This window comes from Drosophila sulfurigaster, chromosome X (assembly GCF_023558435.1).
Source record: "Drosophila sulfurigaster albostrigata strain 15112-1811.04 chromosome X, ASM2355843v2, whole genome shotgun sequence".
Classification (NCBI taxonomy): domain Eukaryota; kingdom Metazoa; phylum Arthropoda; class Insecta; order Diptera; family Drosophilidae; genus Drosophila; species Drosophila sulfurigaster.
The window spans coordinates 4,057,987-4,079,154 of record NC_084885.1 but is presented as its reverse complement, the minus strand read 5'-3'; the positions used below and the strand labels follow the sequence as shown (position 1 = coordinate 4,079,154).

Here is a 21,168-nt window from a genome sequence, read left to right as displayed (position 1 = left end):
ACTGTAGCTGGCTATCATAGCGCGTAAATTTATGCAAATCGGTTTTTTCTTGCAGCCGAGTTACGTCTCTGGCATCGAATTAAAAGTAGAGTCCTCCAAATGCAAACACATAAAAGCGACACCGATTAACGATTTTAATGAGTACTAACTCGCCTACGCAATTATGAGATAGCAAGACGAGAAAGAGAGACAAACATAGAGAGAGAGAGAGAGAGAGGGACAGACGGCAGTTTGGCGCGTGATTGCCAGCGGTGACTGTGAAATTTAATGAAATGCAATCTATACAAAGGCATCACAGATATAACAAAGAGTGGGAGACACCCCTAAAAAAAAAAAGAGAGAGGTTGAGGCTAGAAAGAGAAAAAGAATAGGAGAAAACTGGCAGCACGTTTTATATTTGATTGATTATTAAGACGTAAGCAAAATGATTCTGATTTAACATCGATTTCTAGATTTGCGCTGCTTAATTTAGCAGCAAATTTGTTAATTAGCAACTTTGCAAAGGAAACTCAGAGTGAAATGCAAAAACACTATAAATATTACAGTTGCAAAGCAAATAGGTAGATATGCATGTTCAATATACATATAATGGTGATGTTAAAAAAAAGTTGAACTTAATGTATATGACACGCCTACTTTCACCTCCGTAAGCCAACAAGCTATAGCGAATTTCGGTATAATAATAATAACTATAATCTTTATGAATAGACTTATTTAAGAAATTCTTTTGTATGGGAGAAAACGCGTACTTGCTACGGGTCTAAGTAAGATTGCCTGAAAATCTGGTATATTTTGTACTCTATGGTATAATTTGAATATGGTATATTTTGAACTCTATATAAATTATAATTATACTAATTATAGCCTTTGGTAAATTTTAGTAGCGCAATAGCAATAAGAAAAGCACCACAAATATAATTGTTCTAATGGCAAATACTTGCTCATTAGTTGATAATGAAATTAAAGTTTCTATTGAATATAGAACATATATAAAAACAAACATTAATTAATTTAAAGATGTGCCTGTTTATTATACGATTACATTCTTAATTGACAACGTTGCTCCATTTGCTAATGACAACAAAAGTAGAAGAGAAGGAAGAAATGCGCTCTCTAATGGTAAAGAGATACTTATGTATATACTCAATACTTTTTAATGAGGTACAAAAATAGATCAAAGTATACACAAACTTGAAGTTGTTTTTAAATGTAAGGCAATTGCTTTTTGCATTCATTATATAAATTTAGCATTATTGTTTACAACCGATACCCATAGCGTAGAAAATTTGCGATCAGATAAAAATTTTAGAAGTTATTTAAGAAATTCTTTTGTATAGTATATTTTGAATGTAGTACAATATCAATATACCAAATAAAGCCTTTGGCATATTTTAGTTTTTTTACTGTATACTTGTAGAATATGGTTTTATTGAAAATAAGAAGCGATATCTCACAGTTGAACATACTCATGTGTAGCTTTCTTTTTCTTCAATGAAAAGGACTACAAAAATCAATTAAATATTGATGATAATTAAAAAAAAAGTAACAGCTATGAACAACCTGAAGTTCCTTTCGCAAAATTTCAGATTTACGCATCCCATTTTAGCATTAATTTTGGGAAGGCTTCAAAAAGCAACGCAGGAAAAAAAAAACATTAAAAGCAGTATTGTTCTAATAGAAAATAGATATTTGCTCAATAACTGATGATAATAAAAAGTTAAAGCTATGCACGAGTTTAAAGTTTCGCTTTGCATATAAGGCTATAAAATATTTCTCTAATTTGATTAGCTTTGCTGCTTTTGAAGACTGATACTACGACGAGCATGTTTCCTTCATTTTATGTACGCTACGTCGAGCTTGCCAGCTGAAAGCTGAAAGCTGAACGAGATTTATGCATTTATTTCTGTATGAGATTATGTGTTGCAGGACCTATTAGACGTAGACGTTGTTGCCGTTGTTGTAGTTGTAGTTGTAGTTGTTGCAAATGCAAGACGAGTGCAATCAATTTAAGTGCTTAGAGCTGCGTTGCGTTGCGTTGCGTGTTCTGGCTTAAGTGCCGGACAAAACTGAAGTCGAGCGGACAACTGTCAAACTGACTTGAGCTGCAAATCTTCAGCACATTGCCACTTGGAAAAAAAAATACAGCAAAAAGGGGAAAGACAAGAAGGAGACAGCGATAGTTGGCAGCTGGAAAGCAAGTTGCACTTAATTTATACAGAGGAGCGAGAGACACAGGTGGAAACAAGCGACGACGACGAAAGCAAAGTAGCAGCTGGAAAATTTATGCGCGGCCGTTTCAAGTCAATAAGCGCATTTGTCTTGCCAACGGGGGAATTCAAACAAAATTTATTTAATTCACTTACACACACACACGTAGACAAGAGTCCGGCGAGGGATTCTTCGCTTGGATGTCTGGCAGGACATCAAGCGAAAGGAGGAGGACTCGAGGAGGAAGACAAGCCAGGCAGGTTGCCAACAGAGAGAGAGACAGATAGAGAGAGGGCGAGGAACTACGAAAATCAGTTGAAAGTGTTTGTCAGTTGTCTTTTGCATTGTTTTAGTCTCTCTCTTGCCACCCTCATTCGCTTTAACCCTTGTGTGTACGTTTCAATGCCATTTCCGTTTCCGTTCGCTTGCACTTCACACAACAGCAACGGCATTTGGCAGCTGGAATCTGTTGCAGACGCCACACACACACACATACAGCGACACTTTCCATGCCACAAGTTGAAACGTCTTGAGGCGTTATTTAAAATTCAATCAAATGGCATTTCCAACATGGAGCGGGGGGAGGAGGCGAAGGCAAATTTGATTTTTAGCTGCTCCATTGCACAGAGAGACGCCTCTGCCACGCCCCCTCTCAGCCTGTGCAATGGCATAAAAAGCAACGATTATTAAAGGACCTGACCAAGGAGCAAAAAGTGAAGCCAAAGAGCAAAAGAGCAACGTTATGATGATTATGATGATGATTATTACAAACTACACTCCACAACAGCACATTACATTTATTGTTATGTTTATGCACTGGCCAACAAAACACAGCAGCCACAACAGCAACAACAACAACAACAGCAGCTGGAGAACAGACAAAGAAAACTACTTAGACAAAATTTGAATTTATGCAGTTCGGATATTGCTCGAAAGTCGATTGCAAATGATGAACACTCACACGTTGTGCAGAAAATAGATTTAAATGTGCTTCGGAATCAATATTCACACACACACAAACAAATGCAAGTGTGAGCTAAAGCAATACACTGCGAGAAAATACTGTACTAATTAAAGCAACTGAAAGCCTAATTATCTTCTTCATATAACTAAACAAAAATTGTGATTGTTGTTTATGCTATGTAAATAGAAGATTGCAATATATTTATAAAACGTGACTGCAAATTTTGAAGAATATATTCATTAAATAAGTAAGCAATATAAAAATAAGAAAAGTACAAAAAAATTCGAAAAACAAATACTTTAAAAAATTAAAACTCTTTTCGATGCAACTAAAATTTTTTTTTAATATTTATAAAAAAAAGTAAATAACAAAAAAAAAATAAGAAAATTAAAGAAAATTCTAATAAAATATTTGTTAACATTAAAACTAATTTCGTTGCAACTACAATTAATGTTTAATGTATATACATTTCATATTTATATAAATACAAAATAAGTATTAATACGAATATAAAATTTGTTTTTAAAGGTACATACATCAATTTCATATTTATATATGTAAAAATTTAGTATTTTTCAATATTTTAATATTTTTGATATAAATAAAGTATTTTTAACAATAATAATCATCATTTTATTGCATTTATATGTATTTAGTACTTTAATGATGAATTTATGATATAAATATTTAATATTTATTTTTCATTTAATTTTCAACATTTTGCTTTTATTTGTTTTTTTGTCACAAATATTTTCAATTATTTTTCTACGACAATCAATAAATCATGGAATTTACATAATTTCGATTATTATTGACAAACCAATTTTTATAAAATAAAAGATTATGAAATATACTTAAGAACTTAAATCAATTTGTCATCAAATCTTATACAAAATATTTTTTGCATTGAATTTTTAAAGAATTAACTTTCGAATAATTTTACTACATCAAACAATCAGTAAGCTGTTGACCTAACTACCTAATTTATTTAAGTTTTTTTTTCAATTTTCGATGGAAGAAGGTCTTACTCAATTTGGCTTATCTTTTTATCGTTTTCGATATTTCAATAAAACAATAACATTTCTTTATGTTACCTTAAACAAGACTATTTTGAGGGATCATAAAATGTATTGCATATTTACAGGGTATTCAATTGGCCGTCACATGACATGAAATTTGTAAATGTTAACAACCAAAATCTGGCTAAAAGCAACGAACGTTGTTTGCCATCTGCTCAGCCATGACCGCGGTTTTATACTGCTGTGTTTTCATTATGAATGTATTGCATATTTTTGTTGTTGTTTGTTTTTTCAGCTGCTTTGTGACAAGAGGCGTGGCAACAACAACAACAACAACAACGAGAAGCTCGCTCAACTGTTTTTGTTATCTTACGCTTCGATTATTTTGCGTTAGTCGTTGTAGAAAATTAGCTAAATTGCTTATGGCAACGCACGTAGCGAGTGCCAAGGCTTCCTCCCTTCCCCCTTCCTTGGCCAGGGCAAAAAGAGAGAGAGAGAGAGAGACTAGCATATTGTTTGCTGCTTTTTGGGATACGGCAAAACGCTTCTGAGGTTTCCTTCTATTTTGGTTTTGCTTTTGCTTTTTGCTGCTGTTTTGTAATTGTTAATCACAGAAACGTTAAGTGTGTCTGTGTTTGCGAGTGTGTGTGTGTGTGTGTGTATTAGAGGGACACACACACACACACACACACACACAAACACACAATTCAGACACAAATTTACATAGCGTGTTTTCCCCCTCTGTAGATTCTCTTGCTGGCATTTCGACATTTTTGCGCCATTTTGCTCGCTATTGTTTCGCCTTTTTTGTGGTCCATTGGCTTGGACAACAATAGGAGGGGAGGGGCACAGGGAGAGGCAGGCATTCATCCTAAGGGGAGTCGTGCGTAGTGCATGCCATTTGCAAATCTCTTCCACAAGCAAGAACAAAGGGGAGGCCGGAGGGAGGGAAGCGAACTACGTGCAGGTAACGCATAATTAGGAAAATTTCCAGACAACGTTTCATTTGTTGTTGTTGCCGGAATTAGAAAAGCCAAGCGCGCAAAAAGGAAATTGTATTTGATTTTGTTGTTTCGCCTTTCGACTTTTTCGTGGTCTACAACTAGTTTTTCGACTAATGATCAGAAGTTGTGCTTGGCAGCAAATGAGCAGCAGAAGCAGCAGAGATACTTTTGCTACCATCTTTGATTAGTTATGCAACTGAATTCGATATTTATTTCAGTTTGTTTTTGCTGGGTTATGTACTCACAAAAGCTTTTTTTTTGATTGCATCTTTCCGCATTGTTCACAGCTGGCGGGCACACGAAATTTCATCATTCGAAATATTGTGTAACGAAAACTCACCTGTAAAGAGAAGAGAAGGGAAGAGAAGAGAAGTGCATGAGTAAAATTGAAGGCAAAAGGCAAAATGAAAGGCTATATAGGAAGCGGTTAACAGGTCGTATAAGTGATTTTATTGGCCAAGTATCAAATGTACCTCTTTTTATGCGTTCGCCGCTCTGATCCGCCTAAAAGTATGCAATACATTTATTTGGCGCACTCATAAAATGCCATTTCTAATTTACGAGACTTTCTTTCCCCTTCCCCCAAGCTGCATTTTATTGTCTTTGTTTATTCTTGTTTCTTGTTTCTTGTTTCTTGTTTCTCCTGCTGCTTGAGCTGCTTCGATTTCGTTCGTGTGCTCCTCAACTTTTGCGCCATAAAAACACAAAAACAAAAGCAAAACAAGATTCGCAGCGCCTGCTGCGTTTTCTAATTAAATCAACATAAAAGCTACACAAAACAGCCAAAAACAAGAAACAACAACAACAACAAACTGCCAATTTCACATGTGTTTTGTGAGCTCTTTTAATGTTTTCTTTTTTTTTTCCCGTGGTGGAGGTGAAAGAGAAAGGTGGAGGGAGGGGTGAGGCAGTCAGGTGTGGTTAGAGGGCAAAACAGTTGGCGCGTTCTGCAATTGCTGTTTTGCTGCGTTTTTGTTAGCCAAATGAAAAAAATTAATGATGTGGAAATTGCGCAAACGCATCGCATCGCATACTTTCAGGCTGCCGCTCGTTAATTTTATGTTCTCCGTACCAAAAACCCAAAACACACACACAGAAACTTTGCTGCGCGTTGATTTGATTAGTTTTACATCAAAAAGCAACTGAAATCAAATTGCAATCCCCATCATCTCGCTCTCTCTCTATCTCTCTCTCTCTCTCTCTTTTCAAATTACTCACATTCCACATTGAAATGCTTTTCATGTGTAAAAGCTTGCATAACAAATTTATAAAACGAATGAAAGTTCTCTGTTGAACGAAAGATAAAACAACTAAGCTTAATACATTTCTTTAATTAAACAAGATTAGCTATCTATTAATTGTCTTCATGTTTCAGCAGTTGATAGAAGCAAATGTATATAATGCAAATTGAAATAAAAGACTTTAAAAAAAGAGTGTGTTGGATTGTGCGATACCCGCTACCCATTTTGAATAAACGCAAAATAAAGCGGTATTATTACTAATATATACTAAATTAATATACCGCAAAAAATACTACTACGAACTACTTTCGAAGTATACCATAAAGGTCAAAATCTACCATATTGTCAGTCAATGCAAACTATACAAAATGACACACTGTAAAATACTGAAATATATCGGATGCCATATATACCAAATTACTTAAAATATATCAAATAAAATACCGCATAAATACTAAAATATATAAAAGCTATGTCGATGAAGAACTATTTTCGATTATCAGTCAAAGTAAACTATGCCAAATGGTATACCGCAAAATACTGAAATATACCGGATGACATATTTAGTATATCGATAATATATTACATTCGAGATTACTTTGAATATACCAGATTGTCTGTCAAATTACCTAAAACATCTCAAATAAAATACCACAAAAATACTAAAATATACCAAATGTCATATTTGGTATATTATTGAATTACTGCATTCAAAATATACCACAGAGTTCAATATATACTAGAAGGTAAGCAATTTCCTGTCGGGTAGTGGGTATAAAATGAGATTTAAGTTCCATAATTTATCAAGTTGTAATAAAATAAAACAAATTTCAGACTAATTTCTATGAATAGCTGTCTCAGTTATTATTCATATAATTTGCATTTCTTTTAAGATTTTTAATTGCTTCACTTTTCTGTCTTTATATGTCATCATTATTCATTAACCTGGCTAAATATTCTCTCGGATTGTGCAATTTGTTCTTCTTGGCTAATTGAGTAACTTTTTATGCTGCTTAATCGAATTGTATCAACTTGCTGCAAATCTGTGGCACAACAACAAACAACATTGAATTCTATTTTGCCTAATCAATTTAATGAAGCCGCAAATTTTTCATGCTTCAGTTTGCCGCACAGTCTTTTTTTTTTTGCTTTGGCGACACCCAAAACAACTTGCCGTAAATTTCACACAGCATATTTTTGCCAAGAGCGGATTAGAAGGGCTGGCGAAGGGGGTGGAGAAGGGGAAAGCGTACGCACACTGCATACATAAATCAATTTCAATTAACGTTAATTAAATACGCATCAAGTGGGCATGACCACAGAAGCAACAGCAACAGCAACAGAAGCAGACAACTCAGAGCTGAGCAGGGACAGCAGCTGGACAAAGTAAAGGGAGGGGGAGAGGAGGGAGAAGAGGGAGAAGAACCGCAGGACCACAGAAACCAACACACAAAAAAAAACCAAACCAAACGAAACGAAACGGATGGGTTCTCAATTTGGGGTTGAATCAAGTGCAGAGTACGAAATTGGGATGCGGATTCAACAGCAACAACAAAAGTGAACAAAGAACGCAACGAAAAAAAAGTGAGTAAATGAGATTTGCAGTTGCTGTTGATGTTGTTGTTGCTGTTGCAGCTTCGTTTTAGTTTTTGGCCGCCGCTCAAAAGTATGCTACACAAATTGAAAATAGCTGCGTGGCAAAGCCAACAACAAAACGTGCAATGCGATTGCCAGTTTTCCGGCCGGGGTGAATCCCTTTGCCCCCCATCCTTTCTCGTTCCCTTGGAGACATTAGATCTGGGAACTGCCTCTGCTTTCGGTTTCTATCTGTTTCTCCGTGTGTGCGTTTGTGCTTTGCGGTTATGCGCTTGGTTTGACAGCCATGAGACTAAAGCCAAATAAACAAGCATACAATAACAACAACAACAACAACAAGAGCAACAACACTAAAATGAACCTGAAAACATACACAAACACACAGAGAGTGTGTGTGTGTATAGTGGGAGGCCAAGTGAAACCGCAATGATGTGGCTCGGCGACAACGCACGCACCAGACGAACAGACATCTAACATTACATAACATGCACAGCTACTACAGCTACAACAACCACATCAGCAGCAACAACAACAGCCACAGCCACAGAGAACAACTCCAACATAATAGTCAAATTCAGCTTACAAAAAGCCACCAAAAAATTAACGAATTTATATATTTTATCGTAAAACAGAACAAGTTCCTAAAATCAATCTTAGCTCTAAATGTAGTGCTTATCTAAAGCTTTAAGAATAACATTCACATATTTATAAAATTGTTTCAGCTTATATTATTTTCATTGTAAAGAGTCTTACACGGGACAAATCCGTCATGGAATTACCCGTATACATTTTTTTATTTGCTGCTACCTTAAAATTAATATATATTTATATATGTATATTTCATAATATAAATATTTATGAGTCAATTGCCTTCATAAATATATATTTTGATTTTTAATTTAAGTATATACCGAATTGGAAAATAGGCATCGCAGTTTATTAAATATTTATAACTTTATTATATTGTATATTTGAAATATAGTTCAAGTAAATTTTGAATATTTCTAGTTCACTCTTTTTTAGTAAAAATATATTTTGTTTTAGTCGTGATATAAATTTTTGTGTTAATTTTTTATATATATATATATATATATATATATATAATAATTTTAAATAAAGCTGCAATTTAATCACATATTACGTATACGTAATATGTTGTCAATATAACTCAATCGTCAACAGCAAAAACTTTGCCAGCAAACACAGAATGCCTTGCTTTTGACAAGATTAATGAACTGTTTGCTTTATTACAATCAATTTTTTGAGCCACCCAGCAGCCACAAACATAATACGAAAAAGCCTCACTGCTTTTTCGCCCGTAAATTATAATAATTATATTAATAATGAAATCGCTTTGCAAATGCCAAAATTTTCAAATTTCAAATGCTACACTTTGTTTATAAGTTTGCCAGCTGCTTGGGGGAGTTTTTGTTTCGAAAGTCGCATTCATCTCGAGTTCGCATTGTTCAAGAGAGCGACAGAGAGAGAAAGAGGGAGAGAGTGAGACAGAGAGAGAGAGCGAACTTCTTTATTCCAAGCCAATTTCATTTCTATATTATTATGTATTATATGTATTCATTTTTTTTTTTTTTTTTTGGCTGTATTCTTTAATTTCTTCTTTTTATATAAGTTGGCGTTTTTGAGCCAACTGTAATTATAGTCAACTTTGCATAATTACAAAACTCATTAGAGCCAAAAGTTTTGTTCAGCTTGTGAGAGGGAAGGGGAAGAAGGGGAGGACTTTCTTGTCGACGCACAAGAATAGGCAACGGAAAGTGTGTGAATTGTAATTTGCGACTTTTGGGCTAATTGAAAATGAAATTGAAATTGAAACTGTTTGCTTACCATAGTGGAAGGTGAATTGCGTTACGTTTTTGCGATTGCCATTGCCAAGCGGCAGCTGCTTTGACCTCGATCGATAAGCAAACAGCTGACAAACACCGAACACACATTTAAGTTTTCGAAAATTGAATTTGAATTTCAATTAAGTGTGTGTGTGTGTGTGTGTGTGTGCACAACAACTGGTTGGGGCAAGTATAAAATTGTGAATTGGACGCAGTTGTAGCCTGACCAGCAAACAATGTGCCACGTTGTCGATTGCCTTCTGATGACCTTCTGCTTCAAGCAGCATCAAACGGATATGCAAACCCTTGCTGATCGGATCGAGAAGCAACAACATCAACTGGAAGACCAGCAACAACAGCTACAACAACAATCGGCTGTTATTCACAGTGAGCTACTCAAGCCGCCAAATAATGTTTACGATGATGATGATCGAGTGATGGAGCCGGAAATGGAGATGCGAATGGAGAATGATGTTGTTGCAAGTGCAGAGCGTGGTTCGCATTCGCCGGCACATCTCGAAGAGCTGAGCATCGATGCGGATGTGCATGAAGGCAAGCGGACGAGAGCTGATGACTTGCCACAAGCAGTCACAAGCAGCAGCAACCATGAACGATTTTCGGGCGTGGCCTTTAAAGATGAAATTGAAATCTTTACAGATGTGGAGTTGGGCAACGGAGCGCGTTACTCAGTGCACTAAAAGCAAATGGAGAATCGAGAATGGAGAGAAACTGGGGAGAAACTGGAGATGTGGCAATGTGACTCTGCTCGAGTGAGAGATGAGTTTCAGTTACACAGGTGATGGATAAACTCATCAAAATCACGGCTAACGGTTACGGTTACGGGTAACTCAATCGGGCACACGCGCAGTTCAAAGTTCAAAGCTGACTTTGATATGGGCTAGCATTTCACACACAGACACAGACACAGATTTTCTATTCGTCATCAATCTGAAACTGTTCTCCACACACATCCATCCGAACTCTAAACCAGGCATTCAGTCAGTCAGTCAGTCATTCAGTCAGCCATTTGGCCAACTGTCAGCATTTAACCATGTTACTTTCTCACTCTCTCTCTCTCTCTCTCGTCGTTCGCTGTCATCGCATTTGCATTTGCAAATTGGTAACACAATACGTTGACACCAGCACACAACTCCTCCCCCTTCCGCCTCCTACTCCTCCTTCCTCCGTTCAATCAATCCCTCGCCTGTCGCACTCGATAATCACATCGCAACATCAACATCAACAGCAGCAGCAGCAGCAGCTTCTGACAGCACAACAGTATTAAGCATAATTATAATGTTAACGATAAAATATATTGTATGTATATAGTATTTATAATGATCAAAATTATTATAATGAGCAGCATAATTATGGAGTTATCGAGTTCGATTAACATAAGCGCATCATTTGGCATCAAATTATAAAATTAATTGTTTACCAAGCACTCAACAACAGCTGTTGCCATGGGCGACGGTGTTTGCATTCGATATTCAATTCGTTTGAATTTCAAATTCATTTCGAATGAATTCAATTGCCGTCGACGTCGTCTGGCACTTTAAGCTCAATCAACAACAGTTTTGTGTGGCGTCCTCGAAACCAAAACAAAGCCTCAAACAGATTATTGTTTACAGTGTGTGCGTCTATATAAAATATGGCAATACAATCGCCTTGCCACAGTCAACAATTGCAGTTGCCCCAAAGGGGGACGTTTTTTTTGGAGGAGAAAGTTAATGTAAGCTGCTGTCTATAAACTTTAATTAATTGTATTTTCATAAATTATTGTTTTGCACTCCCAAGTCTAATCCTTGCCTCATGTGCTCTGAGTGCTGTTGTGGCTGCTGCTGTGCAGAGCCTTTGCAGCAACTGCCTTGCCAGGACATTCAGCTGATGGAATTGCATGCTGAGAAAAGGATCACAATCACTCAGCAGCCAATGCGTAGCAATAGTCCTTATTCTGAACTCAGTCTCGCTGTGCGTCCCTATAGCTGGCCCTGTGAGAACGATGACAACTACAATGTGGATGATTATGAGACGCGTACGCCAAATATGTGGCGTGCCTGGTGGCTCAAGAGTGCCAGCGAGTAGATGCCACTAAGCAAAAAGCGAAAGAACAACAGTTTGAAACTACTAAGCTTAGTTAGTTGCACTTGAAGTGGAAACGAATATTACATTATTAAGCAGAGGCAGCTGCTAATGAAAAGCAAAAAACCAATGCATAACGAATTATGTTAGAAAACAATTTAGGAAAGCTACAATCGAGTGTGCTCGACTGTGAGATACTGACTACCTATTGTGAATAAAAGCAAAACAGTGTGGTATTCATTTTAAAATATACAAAATTAATACTACAATAGAAATATACCATATAGTGCAAAATATACCGAATTATATACCAGATTTTACTACATGAAAAGTATTTCTTAAATATCTTTTACAATTTTGTTCGGATCGCCACAAACATTTTAGGAATCATGAATAATTCTGTTATTATTGAATATACCGATTGCGACTCTTTCTTGAAAATGAAGCATCCATTCGATTTAAGTCGATTTGCGGCGTCGGAAGTGAGCGTGACGAACATTTAAAACAAACTGGAGATGCGTGTACACTAACGAGTGCTGTGGGAAAAAAATTAGAGCTCTACCTCTTATAGTCTTTGAGATTTAAGTGTTTAAACGGACGGACAGACAGACAGACCTCTGTTGACACTGATCAAGAATATATACACTTTATAGGATCGGAGATCCCTCCTTCTGCTTTTTATATACATGTCCTGCAGGCACAAAGTTATAATACTCTTCTACCCTATTGGTAGAAATACAAAAAGTTTCAGTAAATACGTAGCTAACAAGATACAGTTCAAAAGCATAAACAAAGCTACAGATACATTTAGCTCTAAGCTGAAGCTAAATTAAATTGCAGTATATAACAGATAGAGCGCAGAGTTACTTGACCAGCAAATACCCTGTAAGTGAATAAAGCATGGAACGAATATAAATGCCAAAAAATACCTTTAGTCAACCAAGTTGACTGTGTGCACAAAGGGCATTTAGTAATGGGTGAAAAATAAAAGAAAACGCACAGCAAACAAACTATTTTGCAACTGGCTTTGCTCGCTCTCTCTCTCTCTCTCTCTCTCTCTCGCCCCCTTCAAATAGTTTAGCATAAGTTCACAGACACACACACACACACACACACAAACACACACGCGGTGTGGCACATGCATTTTTAAAATGAAATTACGCCACGTTTAGTTAACTGTCTGGCCGCAAGACTGACTCTTGGCAACAGGGAGTTGGAATGCGCTTGGTTAAGACTATGTAATAAAAATTTGATTAGCTGCTTGTTTAACTTTAATTAAGTTGATTTCATTGCGCACAAAACTGTGTGCAACATTCTTCAACCACACACACACACGCACAGAGAATGGGGGATAAAAAGCAGAGCAAAAAATAAAAGAAGGCAACAAACAAAGTTGAAAAGGTCGACGCCTGGCAGCCAAAGCTAATCAAATATTTAAACAGTGCTGCACGAGTTTTGTGTATATGCCACACACACTCACACACACACACACACACATAGTAGTAGTTGAATTTTCCGCAAGCCGGTCGAGTTTTGGAGACGCTCCTTTCGATCGCTCGGGAAATCGCCAAATTAAGTCGGAAAACCTAAAAAAAGTGTCTACGAGTTAGCTCGAGCAGTGTTCAACCCTTGGGTACTCACGGTCGGTCGGGGCATCTGCTGCTGGACGTCGTAGGCAGCCGCGTCACCAAGAGACGCATTGGTAGAGTTGACGGCTGCGAGGGAAATTGTTGTTGGTTCCAGTGCAATTGACGACAACTACTGGTAAACAATAGCAATTGCACTCCTACGATCAGCTGACGACGAGGGCTGCACTACCATCAGCTGCTCAGCCAGACTGGGCGCTCTGGCGTTGCCAGTCGGTCAATCGGAAGCACAGCGCAAAGCTTAAAAAAAGCACAGCGCAAAGCTCAACAAGTGCAAAAATATCTGCATACTTTCAGGAGCGGCTAATTAATATTCGCATTAAGCTCCGCTGAAAGAGTGCAGCTGCAGTGGCGCAGTGCGTAGAGGCGCGGACTATTCAGCGATCCACGGTTCGAATCCACCAAGATCGGAAAAGTCCAACACTTAATTTATTAAGTGGCCTGGCCGAAAAAGAGTGGGTCGGCGATGCAGCGCACACCACCACCACCACCACCAGCAGCTAACAGGCCTAAGTTCCCGTGTGGCAGCAGCATAGATGAAAATGCATGCCATAATCAAACGGGCGACAATAGGAGCAGGAGCGAGGAATCAGCAAGCTCGTCGGCGGTCGCTGTGTTGCCGGATCCCGATATGGCGGCCACACGCACTGTGCCTGTTGCTGACCCAACCAGTGGGAAGAGGTCGCTTAAAGACTTGTTGGAGCGCTTGGGCACGGAGCTGGACGGCCTTTCCGAGCAGTTTGCTTCACAGAGGCACATCAATGAAAAGATGAGGAGCAAGCTGGCAAGAATGCAGAAATTGCATCGAGCCGCAACAGAGCTGTGTAAAGAGGCAAGCGTCACAGTCACCACAGACACAGCCACTGAAGGAGCATTGGATAAAGCGGCCCCAAGAGCAGTCGTGTCAGCGGCAACCGGCATCAAGCCGTCGGCAACGCCCAAGAGACAGAGGGATACCGAGGCGGAGCCGAGGAAAACTCCACCTAAGCGAAATAAAACAGCAGTAACTCACGCCGAGTGGACTACTGTGGAGGCGAAAAGCACGGGGAGGAAGAGGACCACTACCAAGCCACGCCCTGACGCACTGGTGGTCAGTGCAAAAGGAGAGATGAGCTATAGTGACGTGCTCTCAATGGTTACCAGACGGCAGGATGGGAAGCTGCAAAATGTCGCTGATAGCGTGATCACAGCGCGAAGAACTGCCAAGGGAGATCTTCTGTTGGAGCTCGGCGGCTCTGGGCTGGACAGTACTTCCAAACTGAAGGACGCAATCGAGAACGTGCTAGGGGATTGCGCAGAGGTGCGCAGCATAACCCAGCGGACCACAATTGCTATTCGTGACTTGGACGAACTCACGCGACAGGAGGAAGTGTTGGCAGCAGTGCATGCGCAAGCGGGCGTTCCTATCGACGTGTGCCAGCTGAAGAGCCTGAGAGCGGCATACGCAGGCACGCAGGTAGCTATTCTTCAGGTGCCACCACTATGGGCTCCAAAAATCCTTGAGTTGGGCAAACTCAAGGTAGGGTGGTCTCGCTGCAGAATTGTGGAGCAAGAGCAGAGGACGAGGTGCTTCAAATGCCTTGAGATCGGGCACATAGCCAGCAGATGCAAAAATCTCATAGATAGGAGTAACTGCTGTCTAAGATGTGGAGTACCTGGACACAAAGTGGCATCGTGCACCAACGCAGCGAATTGCTACATTTGCAGCGCAAACGGAAGCAAACAGCTAAACCACCAGGCTGGTAGTCGCAATTGCCCATTGGTAGCAAAGAGCGCAACGAAAGCACACTCATGCAAGTAGTCCAGCTCAACCTAAATCACTGTGCAGCTGCGCATGATCTTCTTCAGCAAGCAGTGCGAGACGATAGCGCTGATGTAGCTATCATAAGTGAACCGTACAGAGCGGTAACAGGCTCAGTCTGGGCAGCGGATACTACGGGCAAGGCAGCAATCTGGGTGTGCGGCAAATCACCGTTGCAGTTCGGACACGAGCATGCTGCACGTGGATTTGTGCGAGCAAAAATTGGCGGTACATGGGTCTACAGCGTGTATCTGGCCCCCAGTCTGTCTCTGGAGGAATACGGGCGCACTCTGGATGAACTCGCAGCAGATGCTATAGGCCGCTCCCCATTAATTGTCGGCGGCGACTTCAACGCATGGGCAATGGAATGGGGCAGTCCTGCACAAATGCGAGAGGCTCGATTGTGACGGAGACGTTTCAAATGCTGGATCTCATCCTTTTGAACGAGGGCACGCAGCAGACTTTTTGCAGAGCTGGCGTGGGGTCCATAGTCGACCTGACTTACGTGTGCAGCGCGTTGTCGCCTTCGGCACGTTGGCGCTTGAGCGACGCCTACACAGCTAGCGACCACCGTGCCATTCTGTGCGAAGTTGGCGGGCGGCGCCCCAGCAATACAAGTGACCCATCAAGATGGGTTAGCTTCAACGCGGATAAGATGGATGTGCTGCGCTTCAGCGCTCGCATCCAGTGCATGGAAGCGGCAGGAAGCGCCGAGCAGATGGCTACGATAGCATTGCATGCGTTAGCGCAAGCATGCAAAGACACGATGCCCCCCAGAAGATCTTCCACCCATCACCATCTGCCAGTGTACTGGTGGAATGAGGAAATCGCCACCGCCAGGCGGGAATGCAACCGCGTGAGAAGATGCTACCAGCGATCGCGAGGCAGACCGTCCTACACATCGTGGCAGCGCGAATTCAAAGAGAGGCGGAAAGCTCTGAAACATGCCATCAAGGCGAGCAAACGCAAATGCTTCATCGAGCTTTGTGAGACTTTGGAGAGCGACCCATGGGGGAAGGCGTATCAACTGGTCACTAAAAAGATCTCGGCACACAAAGCGTCTATGCCACCGGATGATGTGATGCACTGCATTGTCCGTGACTTGTTTCCGACTACAGCTGGTGAGACGGTGCGAAATCGTGATGTCGCCACATCCAATAATAGTGCGGCAATTGAGTTAGTTACCAGTGCAGAGATAAGTACTATCGCTGGAAGCATGAAGCTGGGAAAGGCGCCTGGGCCGGATGGCATTCCACTGAGAGCTCTTCGGCTCGCCTGCGCTCTGAGGCCGGAAATCTTCGTTGACATGTTCAACAGGTGTCTACAGGAGGCTGTCTTTCCAAATATCTGGAAATCGCAGAGACTGGTTCTGCTCCTAAACCAGGCAAGAATCCGGGCGAACCTGCTGCATATCGGCCAATCTGCCTCATTGACAATGCGGGAAAAATGTTGGAGAAAATCATATGCACCCGGCTGGAGCGCGCTATTGCCGCAGGAGGTGACCTATCGCCAAATCAATTTGGTTTTCGCAAGGCCAGATCGACAGTCGACGCAGCGACTAGAGTTGTGGAGATCGCCTCACACGCCATAGCGGGCAGCAGATGGAAAGGTGGAGCCAAGGAGTACTGCTTAATGGTCACGCTGGACATCAAGAATGCCTTTAACTCGGCTCGTTGGGACTGCATTCTCAAGGCTCTGGCAGTGTTCCAAGTGCCGAGTTATCTTCTGGAAATCGTGCGTAGCTACCTATCCTGCAGGCGGCTATTGTACGAGACAAGCGCTGGTACAGAGGAGTACGTCGTGACGGCAGGTGTTCCACAAGGGTCGGTCTTGGGCCCTCTTCTGTGGAATGCCATGTATGATGGCATCCTGAGACTAACCCTCCCACCGGGCACTCACATGGTTGGCTTCGCAGACGACATCGCTGTCCTTGTCGTGAGGAAGGAGCTGTTGCAGGCCGAGAGTGTGTGCAACCAAGCAATTGCGACCATCCAGCAGTGGCTTGTCTCAGTTGGGCTGGCACTTGCGCCGCATAAAACGGAAGCCGTGCTGATAAGCAGCAGGAAACGTGTAGAAGTAGCGAAAATTTCGGTTGGTTGCACAACTATTTCGTCCAAAAGAGCGATTAAGTATCTGGGAGTATGGATCGATACAAGGCTCAGCTTTCGAGAGCACCTGGAAGCGACGAGCAATAAAGCTGCAGGCATGAACCGGCTACTTTCGAGGCTCATGGCGAATATTGGAGGCCCAAAACAATTGCGACGATCGCTGATCGCGGGTGCCATGCGATCCATCGCACTGTTCGCGGCACCAGTATGGGTTCGAGCACTGGACACTAGGAGTTACTGCCAAGGGCTGGAGGCAGCGTTCAGGAAGAGTGCCATCCGCATCATTAGCGGATTCCGCACAATCTCTGAGGACGCTGCGTTCGTCATTGCTGGTGTACCTCCGTTTGTGGAAATGGCCAGAGAGCGAGCTGATACCTATAGGCAGCTGCGTTCCCGGTACCACAGCAACGCCGAAACGCGAACCGTGCGGACGGCAGGACGGCAAGAATGCCTAGAGAGGTGGCAAAGACGTTGGGATAGGTCTCCAAAAGGCCGCTGGACGCATCGGCTCATCCCGAACATCGGGGAATGGACCGGCAGGAAGCACGGCCAAGTCAACTTCCACTTGACTCAGGTGCTAAGCGGCCATGGATGCTTCAGAAGCTATCTGCACCGCTTTGGTCATGAAGCTTCTGGCAACTGCTCTGAGTGTGGAACACTGGAGGATGCTGAGCATACTATGTTCGCCTGCAAGATATACGGATCACTACGCAATGACTTGGAAAGGGCACTTGGCGTATCGATTGCGGTGGGAAACTTGGTCCCGCTTATGCTGCAATCAGTGGGCAACTGGGTCGTGATATGCGAGTTTGTGTCAACTGTGATGCAGACCCAACGAAGCATGGAGAGAGCCAGGAGAGAGTCGATGGAATAGGTGGCGCTATGTCTCTTGTGAAGCATTGCTTCACGGCCGTACCACAGGAGATCGCTCTGCCCTATACCCATCATAATTTATTTATATTGTATATCTCGTTAGCATATTAAAACTAGTAATAGTAGAGTAAAGTCGAAATAAAAAAAACACACACACACACACACACACACACTGGAGTTTTTGGGGACACAACGCTGCGCTCAGCATAGTATTAACATTTTGTTGAGCAAACATCGAGTGGGGTAGGGGGGTGAGGGGCCAAACATCGAGTGTTCAGCAAAACACCCAAACAAGCAGCATAATATTCATGATTATCATTAGCACACACACACACACACACACACACACACACACACACACACACACACACACACACACACACAAACAAACTAAAACTCAAACACTAACACTAACACAGTGGACAGAGAGTGCATTGTGATTTCATGAGATTTGCACGAGCGGTCAACAAGTATCCTGCAGGACTATTGCTGCTGACATTGCCGCTAACATTTGACGCCTGTGCATATCACATATGCAAGCTGAAAGGCAAACGCGCAGCAGAGGGGAAGCAGTGAGTTGGAAACGGGGATTGAATTTCCAGTTTAGCCATTTAAATTGACCACACATTTAAAATACTACAATTTTGAGTAGAGCTGCCTTCAACAATTATGGTTATATTATATATATAATCAAATTAATCAAGCAATAGGCAATAATTTAAGCAACTTGTTTAGTGAAAAGCATTTAAGATAAACCAAGTTAATTAGAAGTTTAATAGACATTCATTTTGAATTCATAAGCTTTGCACTGGCTGTCGAAAAAACTATTGATATATAAGGGAATAAGGGGGTTTAAGGGAATTCTAACAAAACAATGCAGCAAAGTCTATCTATCCATATTAACTTGTAGAGCTCAGAAACTATAAAAAACTAAAGATGCTGTTGGTTGATGGTTGCCAATTCATTTTATTTAGTATTTTATGGTATATTTTACGAGTGATAATATATCGATATACGAAATATAGATGATTGTGTCTCTTAAGTATCTATTTCGGTGTATTAATTTGGAATATTTTAATTATAATACCGCACTATTTAAATTTTATTACAAATGGCACGAAAATAAAAGACAGAAATAATTATACCTGATACCCATAGGGTAGGAAGGTACTATAACGAAACGATATAGCAATGTCCCCTAGAACTCAGAAACTATACAAAAATATAGACGAAATTTCATGCTATGGTTGACAGTTTAGTATATTTCGTATTCTATGGTATATTTTAAAAGTGTTAGTCTGTCGATATTCGATTGAAGGCTTTCGCTGTTTTTTTTTTTTAGAATATTTTTGGTACATTAATTTGGTATATTGTAGCTATAATATCACACTATTTAGTTTTTATGAAAAATTATGAATAATAAAAGTAAGAGAAATAACTTTTACCATAATTCGATATGGCCAGGGCTTTTGTATTCTATGTTGTTGTTGACAATCTGTATTTTATACATATTTAATGATATATATGTCTCAATATACAGAAACGTATATTTCAGTACATACATAAGTGTCATATTATACTGAAACGTATATTTGAGTTTAAGTACGTAATAATATACTGAAACGTATATTTAGTATATCAGCATATCAGTATATTATACTGAAAAGTAAATTTTGTATATCTATGTTATAATATGTTCAAACGTATATTTGAAATATATACAATATTATATACTGAAAAGTATATTCGGAATGTATACTATATACTGAAACGTATATTTGAGTTTAAGTACGTAATAATATACTGAAACGTATATTTAGTATATCAGTATATTATACTGAAAAGTAAATTCGGTATATCTATGTCAAACGTATATTTGGAATTCGTATATATTCCAAATATACGTTTGACATAGATATACCGAATTTAATATACTGAAAAGTATATTTTTCGAATATACATATACTAAAACGTATATTTGGTATATTAGTATATATATAACATACTTCATAGTCGAACACACTCGACTGAAGCTTTCTTGCTTGTTTCTTTGCTTGATGAGCAATAAAAAGCATAATTCAATACACACACGCGCATAGAGCCATCTCGCTTTCCTCCCACCCTCTCGCCCTTTCTCTGTGATCTCTTTTGGGAGTTGGCAACATCTTGAGAGCGCTGTGTGGCATGCCATTAAAGAACGTTGATGCCTTGATGCCTTGCCACTTAGCCAAACGCTGCGCATATTATCGATGTGGCCATAATGCGAGACAACTTGCGGCGCACAAGTTAAACTCTGTTGTTGTTTCGCCCTCCTCCCACTTTCTTTGTACTACAGTTGTTGTTGTTGCTGTTGCTGCTGCGTTAGCCATTAAAAACTTTCCGGCAATGCCATTAAAATAAAAATCGAGAGCGTGTTAAATGATTTACAAAAGCAGAAGCAGCAGAAGCAGCAGAAGCAGCAACGAAGCCAAAAACAATTTCAATGCTTGAGACTCGAAGTTGCGTTGTGGGTTTATCGCATTGGCATAATGTGTTTCAGGTTATATCCCCCTAACATCGTCGTTGTATTTTATTTTATGCGGCTTTTGCGACAAGCTAAAGCTTTTCGCTACACCCAGTCTCAGTCCTCTTTTTTTTCTTTTTTTTTTGCTGTATCGTACTTTATGGCTTTTATGAGTTTTCAATAAGTTTTTCTTGCGCACAATGTCGCCTCTTCATGTCTTCAAGTCTTTGCAAGTTTTGCCCTAGCAATTCTATTGATGATGTCCCATGTATATGGCAA

General features: G+C 40.2%; 2 protein-coding genes across 11 annotated transcripts in view; one reads left to right on the top strand and one right to left on the bottom strand.

The window, feature by feature from the left end:
- LOC133849420 (uncharacterized protein CG43867) overlaps positions 1 to 21,168 on the bottom strand; it is a 184,522-nt gene that overhangs the window by 71,212 nt on the left and 92,142 nt on the right. The window lies entirely within an intron of this gene.
- On the top strand, positions 10,081 to 11,591 carry LOC133848715 (uncharacterized). Its single transcript, XM_062284372.1, has 2 exons — positions 10,081 to 10,428; positions 10,534 to 11,591. Exons 1-2 carry the CDS (start codon positions 10,113 to 10,115, stop codon positions 10,572 to 10,574), a joined length of 357 nt encoding a protein of 118 aa, XP_062140356.1. The 5' UTR covers positions 10,081 to 10,112; the 3' UTR covers positions 10,575 to 11,591.